The 27895-nt window shown below is 45.9% G+C and overlaps 1 protein-coding gene across 3 annotated transcripts in view; it reads left to right on the top strand.

The window, feature by feature from the left end:
- LOC146350790 (lipase member K-like) overlaps positions 1-27120 on the top strand; it is a 60142-nt gene extending 33022 nt beyond the window's left edge. For 2 of the 3 annotated variants that reach the window (XM_084845754.1, XM_084845753.1), the window contains exons 2-10: positions 279-391; positions 3316-3433; positions 5738-5936; positions 12695-12804; positions 13891-14027; positions 15090-15236; positions 20725-20796; positions 23884-23952; positions 26737-27109. In XM_084845754.1, coding sequence (XP_084701880.1) covers positions 290-391; positions 3316-3433; positions 5738-5936; positions 12695-12804; positions 13891-14027; positions 15090-15236; positions 20725-20796; positions 23884-23952; positions 26737-26970 — 1188 coding nt within the window. In that variant the 5' untranslated portion in view covers positions 279-289 and the 3' untranslated portion in view covers positions 26971-27109. Of the gene's footprint in view, positions 1-278; positions 392-3315; positions 3434-5737; positions 5937-12694; positions 12805-13890; positions 14028-15089; positions 15237-20724; positions 20797-23883; positions 23953-26736 lie in introns of all 3 variants that reach the window. The other variant, XM_084845752.1, reaches the window with a different exon arrangement.
- Positions 27121-27895: the final 775 nt, after the last annotated feature.

The following is a 27895-nucleotide window of genomic DNA, read 5'->3' on the forward strand; positions in this document are numbered from 1 at the left end:
CCTCTGGGCGAAGCGAGTGAGGAGCCCCGATTTGCATTTCCCTACCCCATGCTTATCTAATGAGCGTTGATTTATGTTCAGGATAAAGTCAATTCACTTTTGTTGAATGTGATGTCCTTTGCTCCTGATTTAACTGAAGCATGATGACCCAGTGAAAGATCTGCTTAATTTTGCCAGGCTGATTATTTTAGAAATACTTGCAAAGAATATGAATATAATGAAAATATATGAAGTTGTTTGGAGAATCAAACTCGTGTGCTAATAAGGATTCTTTATAGGCAAAGCGAAGATGTGGTTGGCTCCCGTTCTCATGTGCCAGCTTTATGGCTCTGTGTTAATTCAAGGAGAAATTCTGGGTGGAGCTGTTGATCCTGAAGCCACTCTGAATGCTGTAAGTAATGTAAAAAATGAGAACATCCCCAAGGAAGAAGAATGGAACACAGAACAGGAAGGTTCTACCAGGGAGTTGTTATTTGTTAAATGTTTACAGTGAGATGATGAAGAGTAGTGGCCCATGAATTGGCTCATGAAATGTCCTGCAGTCCTCTCTAGCTACCAACCCGTTTTCTATCCCCACTCAAGGCAGAACTAGGGATGTATGGATTCTGTTATAACCATTCTGTCTGAATTTTATGGACTGCCAGGCATCTTTTATTCCATTGTGTACTAATTGACAGAATCAGATTTTTTAAAGGACGTAGGAGAATCAGAATCAGCACAACTCAGAAAAAGCCAGTCCACAGCAGGATCTGCTGGCTGGATTCATAAAAATCTGAACTCATTTGAATCTGTAGTGGATTTCTCCGACACCCCGGAGGCAGAACTACACTTGACTTGGTAGTTTGGTGATTCTTTGTAGAGACAGTTTTTAAAAAAATATATATAATGCAGCCGCTGAGGGTGCAATTTGGAGGAGAGACCAATGTGGAGGAATAGGGGCTTCTCAGCCCTTTCCCTTCATGCCCTTTTATCACTGAAAATCACCCGCTAAGCTGCTTTTATTATTGCAGTGTTGGTAGGGTGGCTGCTTATGAATCACCAAAAAGGGGGGGAAAAAAAAAAAGACAGTGATTTTCATAAGATTGGCATATGCTAATGTGTATGGATAGATGCAAATTTAGAAATGATTGCTAAAATTTAAATAGAAGTTAAATTCTATTCTCAGTAAGTCTCACCATAGTGTGGAAGACTGTCGCCAGATGCCCTGTGTGCCTGCCTGTTCAGTCTGCTACCCAGGTGCTCACAGTTGCTGGACCACCGTCCTGATGGTTTTTCATCTTCAAAATGGACTTGGACAGGGCAGCCCTTCAAGCAGAGGACTGTTTTCTGCAAAAGAGGACAGCTGGCCTCCCTAAATTATGTTAGTAAAAACAGCCGAGGAGCAATTTTCAGTGGGAATCAACAGGCCAGGGGTGAAGGATCCCTAGGAAACGTGTCATCTGAGCCACCTTGAAAGCCCTCCCCAGTGAATTTATGGGGTAGCAGGGGTATTGTTTGAAGAGACAAGCAACAGGGAAAGCCCGCTCTTGTTGCCCATCCCAACATGTGCCTGGCCCTTCAAAGGAAAAAGTGGGCTGGGCACATTGGCACTGCTGACCTTTGCCTCTGCCCCACTCCTGCCTGGTAAGCTTGTTGGGGAGGCTAACGGGGGGTGTTTGGGAGGTAGCATCCAGGACACATAGCAGTGCAGAGGCAAATTGTCAGGGGCAGGGCCCTGTGTGTGTGAGAGAGGGAGAGGGAGGGAGAGAGAGGTGGGCTGGGGTGGGGGAATCTGGCAGCTGTTGCAGCCATCTCTATCTTTTTCTTTAAACAATTCTCCCAAATTGTCATACTGCAGGATGGGGGTGGTTACAGGGCAAGAGTTGGCATCACCATCTAGGGTCCTTTGTGAGGCCTGGACGTGTTAGCAGCACTGCGTGGTGCTTGGGGTCCTTCTCATTTTCTGAGGAAGAAAGCCTTATGGTGGCTGTGTTGTCCCAGCCATTGTGAGAAGAAAAGGAACAAAATCTAGCAGTACACCACATTTCCTCTATCTCTTGAGATGTGAGATACAAGACGTTGGCAAGGCCTATATAAGGCTTCGTCCCATGCGCCTCGGCTTCAGTCAGCCAAGCAATGCAACCCACATACTCTCTGGGATCTGGGCAACCCCAGGCATTGGATAGTCATCTGACTGGAGTCCAGGAAGGTCTTTTTTTCATGCTGTCAAGATTGATGAAAGATGGCCATGTTTTTTGCCTTCTGTGGCATATCACCTTAGGTGTTTGTACATAAAATGATGCTTGGGAGATTTACGCACATCTCCCCAAATGTGCACAGATTTTCTAATTTGCACAAATTTCCTCCATAAGTGGGGCTGATTCAGTCTACTAAGGAAATGTGTGTCAATCGAATTGGGAATCATGAAGGAGACGAATGTGAAGATGTGTTTAACAATTTGTGAATAGTTTTGGCGGACGTGTGCTCCTGCTTGCATTCGGAGCTTTGAATGGGGCAAAAACAAAATTCTCATACATCCCTAGTGAAATCCTTCCAGCAGATTTTGGACAACTGCTGGAACTGAGAACTATCCTGAGACAAAATATAAGCTCAGATATAGGGCTTCACCATGGCAGATGGCTCAGGTTTGAACCGACGGCCTGAGGAGTGAAAAATGGCATGGGGAGAAGTCCATCAGCTGGACTTATCTCTCTTTCTCCCCACCCTCTCCCCAGCATGATTTAATAGTGCCTGTAAAATAAGTCAATGCTTTGGCCTAACTATACTCCAAGACTCTTGTCCACCGCTTTCTTCTAAATTACAAGAAAATGATGCCGACATCAGCCACTGAGGGCCCCTCTGGGGCCACAGCACTTGCCCGATTGTGCCGCCTCCCAGCACCCTGCCTGGAAATCTTTAGGTAAACAAAAGAAGGAAAACACCCATAAAAAGAGTCATTTGGGGAGATGGGAGTGGGAAAGACTCTTACAAATGGAGGAATATATAAGCAAGGTGAGGCACATAACCTCCTCTCACGCACATAGTATGGACTTTGTTGTTGTTGTTGTCCCACCCTCCTCACTTATTGCCAAAGACATTTTGGGTAATGTTTTGTTCCAGACCACCAGAAATGGGAGGGGAAGAAGGGATTGGAAGGGGGAGAAGAAGAGAGATATGCATGAACAAGAGAAAGGGGGCCACATTCACATGGCTCGGTCTGGATTTCACTGATACTCCAGTGCCTCTGAACTGTGTAAGAGAGTATGCTCCAGAATACTTGCTCTAGCACAGGCTTTTAAAACCTTTTGAACTGATTGTTTTTTTCTTCTTCTGTAGAAAGAGCTCATCCAGTACTGGAACTACCCTTTTCAGGAGCATGATATTGTGACAAAGGACGGCTATATCCTTACCATATTCAGGATTCCACATGGCAGAGTAAACGATATGACTACAAGTATGAGTTTGTATTCTAAGTTCTCATCACCCTGATTTCCTTTACAACCTTGTGGCAATTAAGAATGAATATGCTTTTCAAGAGATAATGTTATTTTTGTTGTTCAGCTAGAAGCCTCAGAATGAAAATCTAGTTGCAGAGGCTTCACTAGGCACTGAAATGCTTCAGGCCCCAGGCCCGTAGGGTGCAAATCTGCATAAAATTTGCATATGCCAATTTGTATATGCAAATTTAGCAATACTAGGATTCGTTTGAATTCCACAGAAGCAAAGCCAGCAAATTGATTTCTCATCCAAATCACCTCACATAAAATAAATCATTCCATTAATTTGCACTCTCCCCTAATCATCCCAATTCAGTAATTCCTCTTCAATTAAAATTAATTTGCAATGGTGTGTGTGTGGTGGAAAAATGCAGAAAAAAGATTGGCTGGTGGATTTTTTTTTTCATGAGCCCCCCCCCACACATGCATGTGCGTGTGCACACACACGTCATTTTTTTGTACCAAAATGGAGTTTCAAAAATTTGACAAGGAGTCCTAATCGCAAAGCAAGTCAAGGCAAATCAGGGGCTTACTCCCAATTAATTTCTCAATGTCCACCAAGATCTTGCTCCAAAGTTTAATGAATTCCCCTTCAATGAATTACCTTATTCATCAATCATCATTACTGGCATAAATTAAGCTCAGAATTAAACAAAGTGGTGAACAATTCAAAATGCTGGCTGGCTGGCTGGGTGGGTGGGAGAGAGGGGCACGGGAGGTTTAGGGAATTAGGAAGGAAAGTAGAGGGGAAGGTTGGAAGGAAGGAGCAAGCAGGTTTGAGGGTGAGGAACAGAATAAGGGGAAGGATGGAGCTAGGACTTGACAGCATGGAGGAGACAGAGGGAGTCTAGAAAGGAGAAGAGGTGGCAGAGGCAGGGAGGGGGTGGAAAGATGGCTCTTTTTTTCTGTTCCTGTAGTTTCTCATGTTGTCTCTTCTAAGCATAATTGCTATGTGGAGAGGTGGAGATGGGGTCACAGCACATAGGGAGGGGAAGGTTAACCCTCCCTTCCCCAACTGCGATCCCCCTGTAAATCCTCCCCCGCAACATGGGAATTAAGCTTAGAAAAAACCTCCCATTGGCACCAATAGAAAGATTTTTTATAAGTTTAATTGTCATGCATGGGGAATTTTGGAGAAATAGTGCAGCATGTTAAGGTTGACAATTCCCTTCCCAGCTGCAATCCCCCTTGAAAATTTCCCCTTGAATGTAGGGACTTGGAGGATTCCACCACGGATCTCAGTGAGGCCGAATGCCAGTGCATTCGGCCCCCAGAAATCCGTGGCGGAACGAAGCGCCCTGCCCCACCACCCCGCGAAAGGCTTGCGAAATGGAGCACTTACCTGGTGCCATTCGCGCTGCTTTGTGAATGGCGGCCGCAGATGCTTCTTCATTATTGCCGTGATAGGCTATGTAAATAGGTAAATATCACGGCTAACGCAGGGACGCCATTTGTGTCCCTGCGGAGGCTGTGATAGGCTACGTAAATATTTATGTAGCCTATCACGGCAATAATGAAGAAGTGAATGGGGGCTGCAGATGCGTAGCCGCCGCCATTTGCATTCCTGTTTTTTTGCCATGATATTTACGTAGCCTATCACGGCAAAAGACAGGGGCACAAATGGCGGCGGCTACAGTGGCCGCCATTTGCGTCCCTGCGCAGCCCAGCGGCTGGATGTCTGGCTGCGGGCGTCCCCGGCCGGTGGCTCCATGGAGTTGCCACGGAGCAGAGCTGGCCGGGGAGAATTTCGGGGGGAGGGACGGAGCACCTCCCCCCACCGCAGATGTCCCTGGACGAAACCGGGTAAGTGTTTCATACATCCCTACTTGTATGTCAGTTAAGCATAGCTGGCTGGGGAGAGCTGGGAGTTGTAGGATTTTTTCTGTCTAAACATGCATAGGATTGTGTCCTAAGCTGAGGAAAATGATCCATTGGCACGAACAGGCCTGGGGCCCTGAGAAATAGATCAGTGGCTGGGACTCTGTGGGCCCAGCAATACCCCTGTCTAGTTGGCATCTTTTTAAAGGCCCTCTTTGGAATGTTAAAATAGCAACAATAATTGTTTAAAAGTGTTTGTTATTAAGAGCACATCTGAATATGTGCATAGCACATAACTCACTCATAAATACAACAACTTTGGGGATAATAGTGGGAAGTCAGGAAACCTCCTTGAAATATATGCAGCATCATTAGTGACATGCATGAACAAATAAAAGACCTGAACTTGATATGTGAAATCTCTGTATGTTTTTCTTTTCCAGGTCCAAAGCCAGTCGTATTTTTGCAGCATGGCTTGCTTGTCGATGCTGCTAACTGGTACCAAAATCTTCCTCATAACAGCCTGGCTTTCATGCTAGCTGATGCTGGCTTTGATGTTTGGCTAGGAAACAGCCGGGGAAACAACTGGTCCAGAAAACATCTCTCTCTCTCGCCCACATCACGGGAGTTCTGGGCATTCAGGTAGCCTGTTGAGGTTTTTGCAATGCACATGTAATGTATGCAGGCTGATAGGAGCATTCTGCATCAGCAGCGGTTTTTGAGCACCCTTCAGAGGCAGTCCCGCTGTTGCAGGGCACCTTGATGGTCTCAGCATCAGCTGTGCTGAATAATGTTAAGTCCTCTTATCCCATTCTGGCTGTGTGCCGTGATTGAGTACAGTACGCGTGTGCAGCCAGTAGTTCTGAGAACCTGCGGTGTAATGGTAAACGCTAAAGTGCAGGCACTCATCATGACAGTCCCCATAGCCACGCCCCCAAGGAGAGTCCAAGAAGCCAGGCGGCTGTGTTGATTCATGTCAACAAACCACTTCTAGCAGTTTTCATCTCCACCAGGAGCAGGACTTTTGTGAAGCTAATGGCTTTTACTTGCCCATTCAAGACCAAGCCATCCCAGAATCCTTTGCATTACGACAGGGAGCAATATATTATTGCTGGGGAAATTCATCCCCCATCCCACAGCTTCTGAGAGGACTGCGGCTAAACTCAGGGGGAACAGGGAAGTTTGTATGGGGTGGGGGTGGGGGGAAGATAATGTCAGCAACCCTGCTAAGAAAAAAGTGTCACCACTGCATTCCTGTGAGCCTTGGCTCTACTGCACCACTGCTGAGAGCATTCTCCCGCTGAGCCCTGGGGTTGCTGCAGTCCGGAAAAGCCGTCCCAGGGACGCAGGAAAGGCTAGGGATGTATGAAAGTCACTTACCTTTTTGAAGGGTGACATTCATGGTGCGGGGGAGGTGTTCCGTCCCTCCCCCCGAAATTCTCTCTGGCCGGCTCCGCTCTGCGGAGATTCGGCGGAGCCACCAGCTGGGGCCGCCCACAGCTGGACATCCAGCCACTGGGCAGTCTGCAGGGATGCAAATGGCAGCTGCCGTAGCCGCCGCCATTTGCGTCCCTGTCTTTTGCCATTATAGGCTACATAAATATTTTTTAAAAACAGCGGACGCAAAAAACAAAACATAACAGCAGACGCAAATGGTGGCAGCTACGGCGGCTGCCATTTGCGTTCCCTTTTTTTTTGCTGTTTTAGCCTACGTAAATATTTACGTAGACTATTACGGCAAAAAAAAAAGGAACACAAATGGCGTAGTGGCTGCCATTTGCGTTCCCTTCCCCCCCCCGCTCTAATAGCCTACATAAATATTTACATAGGCTAAAACAGCAAAAAAAGGGAACGCAAATGGCGGCCACCGTAGCCGCCACCATTTGCGTCCGCTGGTTTGTTTTTTTTTTGGCCATGATAGGCTACGTAAATACTTACGTATTCTATCACGGCCTCCGCAGGGACGCAAATGGCGTCCCTGTATTAGCCGTGATAGGCTACTTAATTATTTACGTAGCCTATCATGGCTATAATGAGGAAGTGAATGGCAGCCGCAGCCGCAGACACCATTCGCAAGTCAGTGCGGACGGCAGCTGGTAAGTGCTCCGTTTCGTGCACCTTTCGTGGGGTGGGGGGGTGGGGGGGGTTTCGTTTCGCTATGGATTTCGGGGGGCCGAATGCACTGGCATTCGGCCTCACCGAGATCCGTGACGGAATTCTCTGACATCCCTAGGAAAGGCCCTGTTTCGACAGACGTTTGTCGTCGTGTTTTGGGCTCATTGTAGCGGCACTCTCCTTTCCCTGCTCATTGATCCCCGAAAGTAAACAGTATATATTTGAAAGAGACCCCAACTACATGTGATAATGACAGATCTGGTTGCCTGGTTCTACCCTAGTCCTGTATGAACCAGAGATGAGCGGTCTGATTTTTAGAGCAAAAGTGGCACATGGGCAAGGGGAGCTAAACCCTTTCCCTGCCTGCTGCTTCCTACCCCGTAGTCTCCTCCCCTAGGTGCTTTTCTTCCAGCCAGCCCCCCTTTGGTTTTGGAGCCCAGCTGTGGCTGGGGTGGCAGTATTAGGAGAGAGACCCCAGAGAGGTAAGCCACAGGCAGGGCACGTCCGCTCCCCTTTTCCCACTGGCACACCTCCTTTACTCCCTCTCCATGCTCGCCTTTGCAACCTTGGAGAGGAGTGTGGTTCTCTCCATACCAGCTGCGAGGGGTAGAGGGTGGGGAGCATGGATTCCTGGATACGCAGTTGGAGTGCTGTCTCCAACCTCAGATCCAGAAATTTGAATTGTCCTATGACCCCCCCAGACTCTGTCTAGGGGCAATAGAATTGCTCCCTCCATCTCTCACACTGTGTGAAAGAGATAATCTTCAGATGTTGCTGTCTAAACTAAAACCTTTTTTTATTGGCATGCATGAATTGAAAGTCTCTTCTTTAATATGAGTGCCTCTAAGCGTGTTTAGAGTGTCTTTCCTTCAGTCCCACATAAGTATAATTCGGTATTACACAAGGAATGCCATGATCACCACCACCAAGTTTTCAACCTATGTAGATGCCCATTTTATACTTTATTTTGAAAATATAACCAGGGTTACCAAAGTGTGTAGTTTGGTATAGCTTGAGGTGGAGGCCAGGTTGTGGTGCTTTTCTGTAAAACCCATGATCTTTCACATTTATTTAGCGCAATTCAAATGTTCAGAGTGCTTCATAGACAGTATCTCTGTAATCCTTACAACAGCCCTGCATGGTAGGCTAGTATTATCTACATAAGCAGGTGAGGCAGAGGGCTTAATTCACCTACAGTGTATTGGTGCCAGATAATTTAGCAGCCAGCAGCAGAGAAACTGATGAATCTATGGGCAAAGCAAGAGGGGAGGCTGCCAAACTTGTGCCTTGCCTAGGGTGCCAGAATACCTGGAGACAGTCCTGCTGATAAACAGGGCTGCTGCTGTCATTGTAGTTTGAGCCCTGAATGGGTGAGATAGAAAGTAGAGAAGTAAGGACCGAACTACATATATTTTGTCCATAAATCTGCTCTATTCACAAGTAATGGGGTGTGGGTGTGCATGTGCATAGTCTTTCCACAAAAAGGATCCGACCTGTCTCATGAATGGATCACTTCCTGATGAGGTTTAGACTCCTGGCAGCCTTCCCCCTCTGCAAGGGTGGGGGACCTATTAAAATGGTCTGCCCCCAGAGGCTAATGGATTCCGATGGATTCCAGAGGGCTCTGGGGGATTTTCCTGCTGGTATGGCTGGTGCTCCTGTCCAAGCCCAGGTCGCTCTGTGGAATGCAGAAATGACTCGGGCGGTTGACATGATTGTGCCCTCTCCCTCTGAGCAGAGCCCAGTCAGCTCCTTGGTATACACCCGAGCTGAGGGCAATGAAGCAAGAGGGGAAACGGCTAGAACGCAGGTGGAGGAAAACTTGTGCTGAGTCTGACCGAATACTAGGGATGTCAGAGAATTTTGCCATGAATCTCAGGGAGGCCGAATGCCAGCGCATTCGGCCCCCCGAAATTGGTGGCAAAACGGTCTGCCCCCCCACCCCCCCGGGATGAGACTTACCTTGGGTGAATCCTCCTGGTGGCGGTGGCTCCGGCGGCGGTTCGGCAGCTGCGGCGGCTGCGGTGGCCAGTCTTCTGACTGGCTGCTGCCGCCATTTCCAGTAAAAAAAACAACAAACCAAAAAAACGTGATAGGCTATGTAAAGATTTACGTACCCTATCACGGCTAGATTTTAAAAAAATACCGTGATAGGCTACGTAAATGTTTACGTAGCCTATCATGGCTGAGTAAAACAAAAAACAAAAAAACCGCACGTATGCAAATTTGCGTTCCTTATTTTGGCACGTGTAGTCTACGTAAACATTTATGTAGACTATGGCGAAAATAAGGGGAACGCAAACAGTGTAGCGTCTACGCTATTTGCGTTCCCCTTACTTTCGCCGTAGTCTACGTAACTGTTTACGTAGACTAGACGTGCCAAAATAAGGAATGCAAATGGCGGTGCCCATGGGCGCCGCCATTTGCGTACGCACGGTTTTTTTTTTTTACTCAGCCGTGATAGGCTACATAAACTTTTACATAGCCTATCATGGCTGACTGCAGGGACGCAAACGGCGGCGGCTATGGCCGCCGCCATTTGCAGCCCGGCCGGCCAGGATTTGGGGGTGGAGGGACGGAGTGCATCCCCCCCAGCCAGAATTTTGGGGGGAGGGACGGAGCACCTCCCCCCCACTGCGAATCAAATTTTGTTCAAGGTAAGTGACTTTCGTACATCCCGACCGAATACAGGCTAGAGCTCATTATCAAGTAGGGATGTGCAAACCCACCCCCGTCCAGATTCTCCGGGTGCCTGCCCAGCCCCTGCTCGCCGGTCCCTGGACTCGCTTGAGCCCCTCCCGCACTTGGTGAGCAGCCTGCACTCACCCCAGCTGCCTCATCAAGCTCCGCAGTCACCATTTTTTGAAAAATAAAATGGCTGTTGCAAAAATGCGCATATTTGCGCAGTCTGAAATGTGAATTTTTGCAAAATGTGCATTTACGCACCTACGCAAATATGACATTTTTGCAATCGCCATTTTATTTTTCAAAAAATGGTGACTGCGGCGCTCGATGAGGCCGCTGGGGTGAGTGTGGGCTGCTCCCCGAGTGCGGGCAGGGGTTGAGTAGGGGCAGAGGCTTGGGGGTGTGGGCAGGGGGGTTCCACCAGATTCCTGGGTGGAATCGGGCCCCTGCACCATCCCAATTATCGAGCCTGCTCTGTGGTGGAGACACAGTTCTTTTCTACCGGCATTGCATCTTCTCAGGATTGTCCAGCGGAGCTTTTCTGGGTGGTTCATGTCCTGTTACATTCTGGGCCAAGGAGAGGAACTGTGGAACCCTCAGTAGCATGCTGTGATGGGTTTGCATGGCACTTTGAAGATAAGTTGCACAGATTTGTCATGAATTGGATACTGTGATTAATGCAGTTCCGTTGGAGAGGTGTCCAGAGCACTGTCTGGTCCAGTTTTATTGGATGAGTTTCAGTTATTGAGGCCCGAGGATGCGGACAAGGTGCTTGGCCTAGACCGGTTGACCACTTGTGTGTTCAACTCTTGCCCTTCATGGCTAATTACGTCAAACAAAGAGGGGAAGTCTGGCTGGGTCCAGGAGGTTGTAAATTCCTCCTTGAGAGAGGGTGTGGTATTGGTAGGGTTGGCGGAGAATTTCTCCCCGAAACTTGGGGGGCCAAGCGCCAACGTGTTTGGCCCCCCGAACAAGTTTCGGGGAGAAATTCTCCGCTCCCCCGCCCCCCCCCTGGGACGGGACTTACGTTTCCCGAATGTCCCTCCCGGTGGCGGGTCCCGGCGGCAGTTCGTTGGGTCTTCGTCAGGGGCGGGGGCGGCAGCCGATCTTTCGACCGGCTGCCGCCGCCGCCATTCCAATAAAACTAAAAAAAAAACAAAAAGCCCCCGTGATAGGCTGCATGACGATTAACGTAGCCTATCATGGCTAGATTTGCAAAGTCAGCCGTGATAGGCTACGTAAATCGTCACGTAGCTTATCACGGGTGACTTAAAAAAAAAAAAAAAAAAGCACGTACGGCTAATGGCGGCCCCCATAGGGAGCCACCATTCACGTTCCTTATTGTGTCGCTATTTGCGTTGCCCTTATTTTCGCCGTAGTCTACGTAAAGATTTACGTAGACTACAGCGACCAAATAAGGAACGGGAATGGCGGCTCCCTATGGGGGCCGCCATTAGCCGTACGCGCTTTTTTTTTTTTTTAAAGTCACCCGTGATAGGCTACGTGACAATTTACGTAGCCTATCACGGTTGACTTTGCAGATCTAGCCATGATAGGCTATGTTAATCGTCACGTAGCCTATCATGGGGGCGGTTTTTTTTTAATCTTTTTAGTTCGCGGCCGGGCGAGGCGGGAAGCCTCCCCCCCGGCCTGAACTTCACGGGGAGAGCAGCGAAGCGCCTCCCCCCCACCGCGAAAAGCTGCGAGACCAGATAAGTGACTTTTGTGCACCCCTAGGTATTGGCGTCTTTAAAAGAGGTGGTAATCAGGCCACTTCTGAAAAAGCCTAACCTAGATCCAGAGGACGTTAACAACTATAGGCCTTCCTGGGCAAAGTGTTTAAGCGTATGGTTGCAGGACAACTCCAAGCACTATTGAATTAAATAGATTATCTAGATCCATTTTGGTTTTGGAATGGAAACTGCCTTGGTTGTCCTGTGGGATGGATGACCTTTGCAGGGAGAAGGACAATGGGAGTGCGACCCTGTTGATTCTCCTGGACCTCTCAGCAGCTTTCGATACCATCAACTAGGGATGGGGGAGAAATCCTCCATTGCCCCCAGTGAGGCTGGATTCAAAAGAATCCAGCCTCCAGAGTCCATTGAGGATCGGAAGATTACCTCTGCCTCCTGGAGGAATCCTCGCCGGCTGGATCCTCCCCGCCAGCCGGCTCCGAAGTGACAGCGATATGGCCGCCATTGCTGTATCGCTGGCTGGGCTGATTGACTGAGGCCGCAAACGACATCAACTCCACCATTTGCGGCTGTAAAGGTCTTAAATCTGTATTTTAAATCTCTGCATTGCTGCAAGGTTTTATTCTGGTTGTACTGTTATATTGTGGTTTTAAGCTTTCATACTTCATATTGTTTTATGCTGTCCTTCGTGGTTTTACTTTTTGTGAATCAGAGAGCTTCGGCTATTGGGCGGTATAGAAATAAATAAAAATAAATAAAATAAAGGAGTATGGTAAAAAAAGAAGCAGCAGCATGGTGGTTTCACACATCCCTACATTATTCCAGCAAGGAATGTTGCGTTATATCTGGGGGCCACAGGCTGGCCATATGCTTTAGTATCCTCATTATTATTATTTTTTTTTGCAGCTATGATCACATGGCTAAATATGACCTTCCAGCATGTATAGATTTTATTCTGCAGAAAACTGACCAGCAACAAGTGTATTATATTGGCTACTCACAAGGAACCACCATTGGTAAGTTCAGAGGCTTGCAGCTTGACAAACTGGTGCTTCTGTGTTTAAGGATACAATCCTGTACATGCTTACATAAAAGTAAGTCCCATGGAACTCAATGAGTTGTATCCAATGTTAGTCTAAGTTACATCCCATCCATTTCAAAGGGTCTACTCTAAATGGGATGCTGGATACAACCTAATAAAACTTACTTCTGAGTAAGCTAGCCTGTATTAAAGATTTGTGCTTCCAGTCACTCTGCACATCCAAATTACAATGGGACATGAGGTTCTAGGCAAGAATTTTACTAAACTGGTTTCTTCATAGATTGGGTTTGTGAACTTGGCCTTTTCCCTAGATGGTCAGGTGGCTGCTGTGGCCAGATGTACCTTGCTCAGCTTAAGCTGGTGCTCCAGCTCTGTCCACTTCTGGAGACTGCAACTCTGGCCGTAATGATTTGCCTGCCTTAATTGCATTACCTTGGGCCTACTGCAGTGCGCTTGAGGCGGGGCTGTCTTTGAAAAGTGCCTGGATGCTCCGGTTAGTCCAGAATACAGAAACCACTTTTAGGGTGGCTGCTTCCGTGTCGCCAATAAAGTGGACAAGCAAGACACGGATTTGTCTAAAATGTGCATATGCTAATTTGTATGGGTGCATGGAAATAACATAGAAATAATTTCTATAATTTAAACAGAAATACTCTACATCTTACCATAGTGGGGCAGACTCTGACTAGGCAACCTGTGTCCCTGCTCAATTTGCTGTCCAGGTGCTAACTCTTGATGGGCAGTTTCAAAGCCCCCGCTCTTCCTCCTTCGTGTGTTTTTTACCTTTAAGCTTGCCTTGGGCTGGACATCCCTCAAACAGAGGATGTCTTCAAATAGAGCTCCATCCTCTGACAAACCTTCAAATCCGAGTACTGTCCTCTGTAAAATAGGACCCATGGCTACCAGGTTGCAAACTGGAGCTAGCCGTCGGGAATAGATTCCCCTCCTTGAACAATTATTGATTTATATTAATATCGTAATGCAAATATACTGAAATATGATATTTTCAAAATTCACTTCAAGTCAAAACCTATTTGTCTCCTCTTTTTCTCTCCCTCAGCCTTTATTGCTTTTTCTACCAATCCTGAACTGGCTGCAAAAATCAAACTATACATCGCCTTAGCTCCCGTTGCTACAGTTAAACATGCCAGATCCCCTCTAACAAAACTTTCGTTACTTCCTGATGCACAAATCAAGGTATGTGCCTGGGGTTGCATTGCCTTTCACTATACAAAGTTGGGAGATTCAGAGCCTGATCGTTGTGGAAGCAGAATAGAGATGCTGAGAGCTGCTCTCACTGGGATGCTGCAGTCTTCTGCGGCTGCTGCAGCCTAATGGCTGTGAGAATACATGTGCACTATTGCAAAATTGTCCACTAGGAGTGGGGGCTGGTGGCTCCGATTTCCATGGGGCTATGAATCCATTCTGGGTTTCAGTCCCAGAACTCCAAAGGAGCTATCCAAGGTGCTGCTGAACCCTATTACCAAAATAGGTTCAGCACCGTGGAGAGCTCCTTTAGCGTTCTGCCTGGTTCTGATTGAAACATGGAATGGAATCATAGCCCCACCGAAATTGGAGCCACCAGCCTCCACTCCTAGTGGACAATTTTGTCTAGGGCTCCTTCACTCGGAGTTTTTATCCTGCTATTGAGATTGCAGACTCATGGAAGTTTGCGGGTCCTTTCCATGACGTCGTTAACCTCCGGGGCACATCCAGAGGCATTTCCTGGTTATTTCTTCTCAAAAAGATCTGGAATTAATGAACCATCTTTTTAACTTGAAATGTTATACAATTGAAACAGCCACTAGATGGTGCTGTTTCATTGAGTTCTAGGGAACTTTGAAAATTAAAAGCTTCCCCTCTCAGCAATCATGTGGTCACTGTCTGGGAGCCTGCTGTAAATCCAGAAAGGATCCAGAATGGGAGGACTGGAGGGTGTTTCTTTAGTGTAAAGGCAGCCCTACTTTCCTGGGCAAATTGCCAGTTTAACTAAAGCTCTGGGTAGGACTGGATTGTTGATCAGATAAAATGCATGAAGAGGTAAATGTTGTACAGTCTAACTAACTAAGTTCTCCCATGGTCCCAAATTCTATTTCATTGTAATGGTACTTAAACTGGAGACCTTTGCTGGGCACTATGCACTGCATAACTTACGTAATTGCTTGTAATTTGTAAATTTTAAAGAAAAAAACCCATCTGCAAAATTTGGAATAATGGTGATTTTGTATAGATAATACATAACTCTCTGAAATTTTTCAGATCATCTTTGGAGTTAAAGAGTTTTTGCCAAAAACACATTTTGGTTCTTTGGTTGCTGCTCAGTTTTGCAGCCGAAATGCATTGGCACCTATTTGTAGCAACCTCCTGTTCATATTGTGTGGATTTAATGAGAACAACTTAAATATGGTGGGTACAATCTTTCCACATGCTATTCTACTTTTTAAAGAAATAAGATGTAACTACAGGATTGGATCCAGATTTTAGTTCGGTCAGCTGTGCTGATGGAAATGGACTTCTCCACCCCATCCTTCACACTCCAGTTCCTCCACTTCCCTGAAAAAGCTACAAAGAGAATCAGGAGTTCCTGCTGAATGGTGTGAGCTGTGGTGTGTGGTGGGGAGGGAGATCTCCAAAATTAAGGCAGGGGGACCTTCTACAAGAAGAACCCTTCCTCTTACGGAAGGCCCCTCTCCTGGCAAAAGAGAGATCCTGGATCCAACCCATAATAAATAAATGATCTGCTCCATCTATTTGCTCTTCTTGAATTACTTGAATAGCTTCAGTGAAATCCTTCCTTATACAGTTTTTTTTCCATATAAGCCACACAGAAGAACATTGCACCAAAGCAATCCAGCATCCTGTTTCCTACAGTGGCCAATCAGATACCTCTGGGAAGTCCACAGCCAGGGCATGGACAACTCACCTGTTGTTTCTCCCTTGCAACTGGCATCCAGTGGCATACTGCCTCTGAAGTTGGAGGTTCCTGATAGCCATTGACATCTCCTCCATCTAATCTCCCTTGAAAGCTATCAAAGCCAGTGACTGTCACCACCAGCAATTGCCAATGAATTCCATACATTTAATTATGCATTGTGCAATTATTTTTCTTTCTTTCCTGGATCTCCTGCTAGTGAATTTCAGTGGATGAGCCTGAGTTCCAGTATTACGGGAGAGGAAGGAAAGCTTCCCTCATTCTGCACTTCCTCACACCATGCATGATAGAGATGGGTGGTCTCTGTCATGTCCCTTCTTTAGTCACCTTTTCTCTAAACTAAAAAGCTCGAAGTGTTGTCACCTTTCCCTGTAGAGAAAGTGCTCCAGCTCTGATCATTTTGATTGTCCTTTTCTGAATCTTTTCCAGCTTATTTTTCCAGCTCTGATCATTTTGACTGTCCTTTTCTGAATCTTTTCCAGCTTATATTTTTCCAGTATAATTTTTTGAGATGGCCAGCATGGCCTAAAAATGTACAGGGAGTAGATGAGAAAAAGCAAACACTCAAGCATAGACTAGTGCTAATAAAACTTCCTGAACATATGACAGAGGGCCAAAACAGCATTACTTTAAGACATTGTTGTTGTTGTTGTTCAGTCGTGTCCGACTCTTCGTGACCCCATGGACCATAGCACGCCAGGCCGTCCTGTCCTGCGCTCTCTCCCGGAGCGTGCTCAAGTTCATATTCATTGCATCCGTGATGCTATCTAGCCATCTCATCCTCTGCCGTCCCCTTCTCCTTTTGCCTTCAGTCTTTCCCAGCATCAGGGTCTTTTCCAGGGAGCTTTCTCTTCGCATTAGGTGGCCAAAATATTGGAGCTTCAGCTTCATTATCTGTCCTTCCAATGAGCAGTCAGGGTTGATTTCCTTTAGGATGGACTGATTTGACCTCCTTGCAGTCCGGGGACTCGTAAGAGTCTTCTCCAGCACCACAGTTCGAAAGCATCAATTCTTCGGCACTCAGCCTTCCTTATAGTCCAGCTCTCACAGCCATACATTACTACTGGGAAAACCATAGCTTTGATTAGACGGACCTTTGTCGGCAAGGTGATGTCTCTGCTTCTTACTATGCTGTCTAGGTTTGCCATAGCTTTCCTCCCAAGGAGAAAGCGTCTTTTAATTTCATGGCTACAGTCACCGTCTGCGGTGATCTTGGAGCCCAAGAAAGTAAAATCTGTCACTGCTTCCATTTCTTCCCCTTCTATATGCCAGGAAGTGATAGGGCCAGATGACATGATCTTAGTTTTTTTAATGTTGAGTTTCAAACCAGCTTTTGCACTCTCCTCTTTCACCCTCAACAAGAGGCTCTTTAGATCCTCTTCGCTTTCTGCCATTAGGGTGGTATCGTCTGCATATCGGAGGTTGTTGATAATTCTCCCGGCAATCTTAATTCCGACCTCTGATTCATCCAACCCGGCATTTCCCATGATGTACTCTGCATATAAGTTAAATAAGCAGGGTGACAATATGCAGCCTTGTCGTACTCCTTTCCCAATTTTGAACCAATCGGTTGTTCCATCTCTGGTTCTTACTGTTGCTTCTTGACCCTCGTACAGGTTTCTCAGGAGACAGGTAAGGTGGTCTGGTACTCCCATCACTTTCAGAATTTGCCACAGTTTGTTGTGATCCACACAATCAAAGGCTTTAGCGTAGTCAACGAAGCAGAAAGAGACATTTTTCTGGAATTCTCTTGCTTTCTCCATGATGCAGCGAATGTTGGCGATTTGATCTCTAGTTCCTCTGCCTCTTCTAAACCCAGCTTGTACTTCCGGTAGTTCTCGGTTCTCATACTGCTGAAGCCTAGCTTGTAGGATTTTGAGCATCACCTTGCTGGCATGTGAAATGAGCGCAATGGTGCGGTAGTTTGAACACTCTTTGGCGTTGCCCTTCTTTGGAATTGGAATGTAAACTGACCTTTTCCAGTCTTGTGGCCACTGTTGAGTGTTCCAGATTTGTTGGCATATTGAATGCAGCACTTTAACAGCATCATCTTTTAGGATTTTAAATAGCTCGGCTGGAATACTGTCATCTCCGCTAGCTTTGTTGTTACTAATGCTTCCTAAGGCCCACTTGACTTCACTCTCTAGGATGTCTGGCTCAAGTTCAGTGACCGCACTATCATGGCTATCAGGGACATTCAGATCTTTCCTGTATAGTTCTTCTGTGTATTCTTGCCACCTCTTCTTAATCTCATCTGCTTCTGTTAGGTCCCTTCCTTCTTTGTCCTTTATCATGCCCGTCTTTGCACAAAACGTTCCCTTGAGATCTCCAATTTTCTTGAAGAGATCTCTAGTCTTTCCCATTCTGTTGTTTTCTTCGATTTCTTTGCATTGTTCATTTAAGAAGGCCTTCTTGTCTCTCCTTGCTATTCTCTGGAACTCTGCATTCAGTTGGGTATATCTTCCCCTTTCTCCCTTGCTTTTCGCTTCCCTTCTTTCCTCAGCTACTTGTAAAGCCTCATCAGACAGCCACTTGGCTTTCTTGCATTTCTTTTTCTTTGGGACGGATTTCGTTGCTGCCTCCTGAACAATGTTACGGACCTCCGTCCATAGTTCCTCAGGCACTCTGTCTATCAGGTCTAATCCCTGAAATCTATTCCTCACCTCCACTGTATATTCAGAAGGGATATGACTGAGGTCATACCTGAACGGTTTAGTGGTTTTCCCGACGTTCTTCAATTTAAGCCGAAATTTTGCAAGAAGCAGCTCATGATCTGAGCCACAGTCAGCTCCAGGTCTTGTTTTTACTGACTGTATGGAGCTTCTCCATCTTTGGCTGCAAAGGACATAATCAATCTGATTTCGATATTGACCATCTGGTGACGTCCATGTGTAGAGTCGCCTCTTGTGCTGTTGGAAAAGAGTGTTTGCTATGATCAGCATGTTCTCTTGGCAAAACTCTATTAGCTTTTGTCCTGCTTCATTTTGTACACCAAGGCCATGCCTGCCTGTTATCCCGGTGATTTCTTGACTTCCTACTTTAGCATTCCAATCCCCTATGATGAAGAGGACATCTTTTTTTGGTGTTAGTTCTAGAAGGTGTTGTAGGTCTTCATAGAACCGATCAACCTCAGCTTCTTCGGCCTCAGTGGTTGGGGCATAGACTTGAATTACTGTGATGTTGAATGGTTTGCCTTGGATTCGTACTGAGATCATTCTATCATTTTTAAGATTGTACCCCAGTACTGCTTTTCCCACCCTTTTGTTGACTATGAGTGCTACTCCATTTCTTCTAAGGGATTCTTGCCCACAATAGTAGATATGATGGTCACCTGAATTAAATTCGCCCATGCCTGTCCATTTGAGTTCGCTGACTCCCAAGATGTCGATGTTCAATCTTGCCATCTCATGTTTGACCACCTCCAGCTTACCTTGATTCATTGATCTGACATTCCAGGTTCCTAAACAATATTGTTCTTTACAGCATCGGATTTTCTTTTCACCGCCAGACACATCCACAGCTGAGTGTCCTTTCGGGTTTGGCCCAGCCGCTTCACTCTTTCTGGCGCTACTTGGAAATACCCTCTGCTCTTCCCCAGTAGCATATTGGACACCTTCCGACCTGAGGGGCTCATCTTCCGGTGTCATCTCTTTTAGCCTTGTGATACGTTCCATGGGGTTTTCTTGGCAAGAATACTGGAGTGGGTTGCCATTTCCTTCTCCAGTGGACCACATTTTGTCAGAACCCTCTGCCATGACCTGTCCGTCTTGGGTGGCCCTGCACGGCATAGCTTATGGCTTCACTGAGTTACGCATGCCCCTTCGCCACAACAAGGCAGTGATCCATGAAGGGGACTTTAAGACATAGCTGGTAGCAAATGGATCATGATTTTGCAATAGAAATTGCAGGTGCAGGGCCCCCAATCCAGATTGGCCCATTGGTGGGAGGACAAGGGTTAAAGCCCCCCAATCCCCATGCTAGGATCTTGATCCAGACTGGGACCACTGCACCTGCTCTAGAGTAAAAATGAAAAGTCTCTCTTTGGCCCTTAGTAGACAGTGCACAACTCAAAAAACAGGGACATGTTCACCAAAGTTTTGTCCAAACAATGGAGGCACCCCCGCCCCCAACCCTCAGATCATATGCAAGGATCAAGCCACCTTCAGGCCATGGTTCTATAGACTACTGAAAGGACATCTAGCCAATTCTATAGATACTGTTATTCTGAATAAAATGTTTTAACCTTTATAATACTTGGCTTGGGGTCAAACTACATGTTAGGTTAATTACATAGCATGTCACTGACTTCTCTCTTCCTTTCTTACTTGAGAGTGTTTGCGGCCCTGATTTGGATAAGGACTACTGCACAAGAGAGAATTAAACCCCCACTCCCCAGCCATTTGCTTCCAGACATCCCCCCCGCCTTGCAAAGGGATTAAAAAGAAGAAAAGCCTCCTTGGAATTGAATGGATACCCCCCCCCCGTGTTTTTTTAACCCGATGTGTATTTTGTGAAGCAAATGGCTAGGGGGGATGGAGTTTTAATCCTCTCCCCCCAGTGTGCGGTGGTCCCAACCCAGACTGGGGCTGTGTGCACCTACTCTAGAGTAAAAATAAAGACTGTTCAGCGACATGCTACTTAATTACTGTAATATGTAGTTTGGCCTTTGGTTGTAGAGGAAGAAAGCAACTAGAGAGCCAGCGTGGTGTAGTTGTTAGAATGTTGGCCTGGAACTCGGGAGATCCGGGTTCTAATCCCCAATCGGTTATGAAGCTCACTGGGTGACTTTGGGCCAGTCACTGACTCTCAGCCTAACCTACCTCACGGGGTTGGTGTGAAGATTAAATGGAGAGGAGGAAGACCGTGTAAGCCACCTTGGGTTCCTTAATGGAGCAAAAAAGGTGGAATATAAATGTAATTAATAAATTATAATAACTGGAAGAAACCATTTTATCATTTCAGAGCCGAGTAGATGTGTATTCCTCTCATGCCCCAGCTGGAACATCTGTACAGAATATGATCCATTGGAAGCAGGTAAACACCCTGAAACAAAATGAAACTATAAGGCATAACACATTATGTTTCAAACAACTATAGGTGATGTAGAAGACTTTTCTTAACAACTAAGAGTTGGTGTTCATTTGTTGATTGTAGGCTCTTTCACACTTCACGAAACACCCGTCAAGATAGGTTACATCTGTTCTACGTTGCTGTAGAGATATCATCTATCCGTCATAGATATTAGCCTATCAGCATAACTTTTGAGATCTGTTCTTAAAAACCTTCATCCACCAACAATCCCACTTCTCATAATGATATCTCAGCTGGATCCTGCATAGATTTGTTACCCTTGTATTTGCATAGAGCAAAAGAAACAAGAAGGACCGGGTTCAAACAGAGAGCATATAAGTTGGTCAGAGCATTTTGCTCTGGCATCAGCCTACTGTGGGTGATTGGGCTGTTATATGTTTATCCTCAGGCTTGACATCAGCACCAGGCACACTTGGGCAGTTGTCAGGGTCCCAGCAGCTGAGCTTCCCATGCCAGTTCAGTGGGCAACTACAAGGAGCCATTTTAAATTTCCCACAATGCTTGGGAGCAAGTCTATGTTGGGTGTTCTGGGGCACTGTGGGAAATTTAAAATGGCAGCTTGTTGCCACTGCCACCAGGTAAGCCATGGCCCCACCAATGTAGGAGGAAGTCCACAAAGGACACTTGCTAAGCCCACCACCCTTAAACTTGAAACCAGCCCTAATCAGTCTATTGCAATTTAAAGAGAATATCAAGACAGACAAAACAAAAGCAGAACCTTTCAATTTAATTCCTTTGAAAGGAAAGGCCTTTTTTGTTTTTAAACCACCACTTCCTCTTGACACCCTTTGCCCCATTTTTAACCAATATACTAATACTCTTTTTTCTACAATTTTCTACCCCCACTCGATGCATGATCTAAACTAAATATTTCATCTACAGTTGGTTCTACATTAACAGTGCAAGTGTAAGCGTGGTTACTCAGAAGTAAGTTCTTATTACCTGCACCTTTTTCATAAGTAACTCCTACTGAATTAATGAGGCTTACTTCCTACTAGTATGATTATGATTGCAGCCTAAGACTCCCAGTGCATCTGGTTAACATCTCTAAACCACCTACATGGATTTGGGATTGATCATGCTCATTGGCAAGTTGTTTAAATGGTTACAGCTTCAGTGTAGAGCACGGTACTGTGCTCTTTGGCAGTACCAATGCGAAAACCTTAACATTTGAACAGGTCCTAAACATTTTAATTAATGGCCACAAAAAACAACAGTCTATACCCCCAAAGGTAACTTCAGTCACTTCTGATGTTTTCAGTAGCTGCTGGATCAACTAGAAATGAATCACTTGTCGTTTGTAGAAAAACACTCTGACAACTCTGACAACCAATATAGAGTAAACCCAGAGGCAGCTGGTTGTCGTAACTCCATGAAAACCACTTATTTACTAGGCCAGTCTCATGGAATGTCAGCTATGCTAGTTACTTGCCCCCCCCCCCCATACACACACACACAAGCACACACACACTCTTTCCATAAAAGAACTGGCTAGAGCCAGTCCCCTGAGTGTTCTCAACCTCCAACCTGTTGAAAAACCAGCTTTTCCACAGCAATTAAAATGGAAACCATGCAACAAAAGATATAGACAGATAGACATTGGAAACTGGTATGGGTGCACCTTCTCTCTTCTCTGTCCTAAAAACAAATGTCTTGGAGTGCTGTAAGTGTGTGTTCAAACCACTTCCCCTTTCATGCATTCCCTATCTAGCCCCTTTCATACATTCAACATGAGAAGGGCTCTATGAGTATAAGGGGGCAGAAGCACCGAACTCTGGCCCTTCTGCCAAGGCCACATGGCTTCCTTGCCCCTGATGTCCCTGTGTTAGGGATGTTAGAGAAATCCGCCGCGGATTCAAATGAGGCCGGATTCTTTGGAATCTGGCCTCCGGAATCCATGGTGGATCGGCCCCACTTACCTCCGCTCCATGAGGATTCTGGGTGGGACGCAGAATCCTCTGCACCAATCGCTTTTTTTTTTTTAATGGTGATCGGCAGGATGTGCCCATAGACTTATATGCAAAATAGAGCCGTGAATCTTGCCTATAAGCCTATGGACACTTAGACTTATATGCAAGATTCACGGCTCTATTTGCATATAAGTCTATGGGCACATCCTGCCGATCACCATGTTTTTTTTTTTAATGCGATCAGCGCGGAGGAGAATGGCTCTGGCCGTCCAGGTAAACGGCCCTCAAGCTGGGTGGCTCTGCAGAATCTTAGTGGAGTGGAGCCCCTCTGGAGGATTCCGGGGGGAGGGGGAGGAATGGATCACCTCCCACCCCCCAGATGGATTCCCCACCAGAACGGATGGTGGGGAATCCATACATCCCTACCCTGTGTTGAGTGTGAACTTTTTCAAGAGGGGGCCCTATATTGCACATAGACCTGCATGGGATTAGGAACGCCAATAGTGTCTGGGGGCTTCCCTACACCAACAATTTATTGCACACCTGTGGTTGGCCACTCAGGGAAGCTTGTAGGTCCATTACATGATGGCGTCAACAGCCAGACCTCTTCCCGTGCTTTTTCAGGTTTAAAAAAGTGCAAAATTTGTACTGTGTAATGCTGCCATAGCACTATCTGTCAGCCACTCGATGGTGCTGTCTAAAGGAAAACATAGGAAAAGTGCTGAAATGGCAGGTTTCAGTTCAAACCATGTGGTTGCCCATGTCCACCCATGTAATGGAGCCGATCGTAATCCTGCAAAGAATCCAGAAGTAGAAAGCCCCGGTAAGGCAGAGAGATTTTCCATTGATGTGGACAAGCTCTGGATGTCAGCAGTGGAGCCCTCTTCACACATGAAGGGGTTTTTTGTCTGCTGAGTAATCCCAAACAGCATTATTCGCCTCTATAGAGACAAATCTATGGCCTACACAGGTTACACCCTTTACCTGTATAAAGCAGAGGGAACATAGTCTGGTATGAAATGAGAAATACTTGCGATCTACCTCCATATTTTTTTCCCCTAGGATCTGTACTCCTAGCAAGACATTCATACATGCATTTGAGATTATTTTGTATTTGCAGGCTGTCAACAGTGGTAAACTGAAAGCTTTTGATTATGGACTGGTAGAAAACCTAGCTCATTACAATCAGGTAAAGCATTTCCCAGGAGCTCTTTTATTTTATCTCAACACAGTATAGCACTGTTAGAAATTGTTGGGATCCTGGGGTGAGATACAGACTGACCCAAAACCTGAATGCAATTTTTCGAACATCTTTATTTAGATAAAATGCAGGTAGATTCAATTCATTCACACTTGTCACATTTGCTCAAGTATTTACCAATGCTGGAGCAATGGAATCAGGTCGTATACTCAGAAGGAGGAGGTGTGTCAGCATGCTAGCTGATTCTTTGATGTCCATGTCTTTCCTAGTGTTCTGCTGACTTTGATGCATCTTAGATACTCTTTCCCACAAGTTTTTGATTTGTAAATGACACAAAATTGGGTGGGGTAGCTAATACGCTGGAAGACAGAAAGAAAATTCAAAGTGATCTTGATAGACTGGAGTGCTGGGCAGAAAACAACAGAATGACATTTAACAGGGATAATTGCCAAATTCTGCAGTTAGGAAAAAGAAACCAGATGCACAGTTACAAGATGGGGAATACATAGCTCAACAACACTACAAGCGAGAAGGATCTTGGAATTGTTGAAGATCACAAGCTGAATATGAGCCAGCAATGTGATGTGGCTGCAAAAAAGGCAAATGCTATTTTGGGCTGCATTAATAGAACTATAGCTTCCAAATCCCAGAAGTACTAGTTCCCCTTTACTCAGCACTGGTTAGGCACCATCTGGAGTACTGTGTCCAGTTCTGGGTGCCATACATTAAGAAGGATACAGACAAACTGGAGAGGGTTCAGAGCAGGGCAATGAGGATGGAAACAGGACTGGAAACAAAGCCGTATGAAGAGAGACTGAAAGAACTGGGCATGTTTAGCCTTGAGAAGAGAAGACTGAGGGGAGATATGATAGCGCTGTTCAAGTACTTGAAAGGTTGTCACAGAGAGGAAGGCCAGGATCTCTTCTTGATCATCCCAGAGTGCAGGACACGGAATAATGGGCTCAAGTTAACAGGAAGCCAGATTCCGGCTGAACATCAGGAAAAACGTCCTGACTGTTAGAGCAATACGACAATGGAACCAATTCCCTAGGGAGGTGTTGGGCCATCCCACACTGTAGGCATTGAAGATGAAGCTGGACAGCCATCTGTCAGGGATGTTTTGGCTTAGATTCCTGCACTGAGCAGGGGGTTGGAGTCGATGGCCTTGTAGGCCCCTTCCAACCCTACTATTCTATGATTATATGACTATGTATCCTATTTTTCCCAGAAAATCCTTTTTTTAATGTTAAAGGACATCACCTTTCGCTCTGAAGCCTGGACTGTCACTTCACTTGTTGGTAACATCCCTGAATTATATGACAATTGCCTCAGGTTTGGGGCTTGGAAGTTTCTCTGCCCAGTGTTTTCCCCAAACTCAGCTAATGAACCATATCTTGTTGTTCTCGTTCCACAGTCAGCTTTGTACATACGCACACCTGCTTTTTCAAGTGTTCAGCCTTTATCTCCTGGTAACTTTGCATGTTTCTTTTCATAAATTTCCTCCATTCAAACTTCAGGAGCCCTTTCAGCCCAAAGGAGGCCATTACATGAGTTTATGTAACAGTAGTTCCTCTTTTATGCAATGATAGATCAGGGGTGCGTAACCCCTTCCAGCCCAAGGGCCAAATTCTGTTTTGGAGAAGCTCTCAGGGACTGCATTACAGTGGTGGTGGGGCCAAGGTCAAAAGGGGTGAGGTAAAAGAAGTGGGCCCCAATACCAGCATATCTTAGCTTAAAGCTGTTACTGCCAGTAACGAAGCCTTAAGATCTTGGCAGCTGTAGTCTTCCCCTTACCCCAAAGGCTAAACGTGGGTTGTACATCTTTTTTTAAAAAAAAGATACGTGAAGCAGCAGATATATGTCTGTGTTCACCGTTTATTTAATTAAAAATGCTCAAAAATAGCTGCAACATTGTTCCATGACTTGATGTGGAAAGTACATTAGTGATGTCATAGGCACTAACCAACAGGTACCTTTCACAAGCTTCCTCAATTTGAGCTGAACCACTTCAAAACAGGAAGGACCTGCGATACCCTAGAGCATTCAGAAATCCCTCAGATTTCATAAATCTCCTGGGGCGGATCATTTTAATGGGTCCCCCACCTCTGCAGAGAGAGACTGATACCATGAGACCAAACTTCACTGGTGAGGTGTTTGACCATGACAATGGGGTCATTTTCAACCCCACCATGCCCTCAGACAAAGGCCAGATTGAAAGTGTGCCCTGTCCTATATGTTGGAGCTGTGATAAACTGACACAGCTCCATGGCTGTCATAGAAGCCATGAAGTCCTGAGCTGGTCCTGTTAAGGCTGACTCAGCATGGACACTGAAGTCACCCGGGACTAAAATGCTACGGTTCACTTATCATGGTAGAGTGATAGGATTTTGCTTTAAGTGACTGTTAATACATCACTAACATTGATTGATTGATTGATTGATTGCACTTTTAAATTGCCCAATAACCCAAGTTCTCATCTGCCTCACCTATGGAATAACTAGTCAAAAAGTCTAACTAATCAAAAATTCTACTGACTTTCTTTTCTTCCCCTACATATAAAACACGGGTGGGCAACTTGTGTCCCTCCAGATTGCAACTCCCATCATCTCTCACCATTGGCTATGCTGGCTAGATCTGATGGGAGTTGAAGTCAAGCAACATCTGGATTCTAGAAGGACACAAGTTGTCCACCCTTGAGTATAAAATGACAATTTTACTAGTAGTCTTTTTCTATTGCATTTGGACTCATTTTCTTTTTTCCATGTTTTAAAGGTGCAGCCTCCTGAATACAATATAATGGACATGAATGTACCAATTGCAGTCTGGAGTGGTGGAGAAGATTGGCTTTCTAGCCCTGCTGATGTTGACGCCTTAATCCCCAAGCTAAAGAATCTCATTTACTCAGAGTTTATTTCTGAGTGGAATCATGTGGATTTTATGTTTGGTCTTGATGCACCTGATAAACTGTATTATAACATCATTACGATGTTAAAGGAGAATCCTTAATGGTGCGTCAATTAGAATATGGAGCTCATCCACTGTTTTTCCTGCTTTGTGGGTTTCTTCACAAATAAAGTTTCTAATTGCTAAAAGTATTGTATGAATGAATACTCAGTAAAATCAGGCTCCAAGCCGCCCAAATGGCTTTATCACTCCAGTTGGCTTAGATGCATACATTACTTTATTCACACCTTACCTAGAGTGACAAAGTTGCTGTCATCTCCATGGTTTCTCCAGCACTGCTTGATATTTAACTCTTGACTGGGCTGCATCATCACATCACTACATATCACGCTGGAAGTGCTCACCCTAATGGCACCAGCATGGTACAGATACTTGCCATCTCCTTTAACTGAGTGGATACAAGATGTCGATGGTGTCTGGAGCAGTGTGGCAGCAGCCACAGAGACATCGTTCCACTTAACATATCCTCCCCAAAGCCCCCAAATCACAGGTAGACATGTTGACCCATTAGGGGAAAAAATCCAAACGCCACAGTACAGTACTACATTTATTATGACCAGTTAAAATGTCACAATGGTGTGAGCGTGCTTATAAGTTCTTCTCATGGCCCTGGCCCTGAGCGGTAGTCAGGACTCTGATGCAGCGTGGGTGAGGAACCTTCTGAATCAGGAAGACCAGTGTTGCTAGCTGCGGAGGTGCTGAACCCTGATACAGCTGTTGATACTGAGCCTGGAGAGCCCTTTCAGCCTGAGTTCTCCAAATTGGGACCCCCACAAACAGCCATCCCAAGCCAGATTTCTGCTGAGGAACAGGCCACTTTTATACCTGGCTGTGTTCCGCAGCAGCTCCGTGGAGCAGCCAGCCAGGCCCAGGCCAGAGCCATCCGCAGCCAGATTTCCAGCTGCGGAGGGCTCTGGGTAAAAAACAAAAAAATGCGTACGCAAATGGCAGCGGCTACGGCCGCCGC

This window comes from Heloderma suspectum, chromosome 3, assembly GCF_057233095.1.
Source record: "Heloderma suspectum isolate Gila_16-S chromosome 3, 16-S_ref, whole genome shotgun sequence".
Classification (NCBI taxonomy): Eukaryota; Metazoa; Chordata; class Lepidosauria; order Squamata; family Helodermatidae; genus Heloderma; species Heloderma suspectum.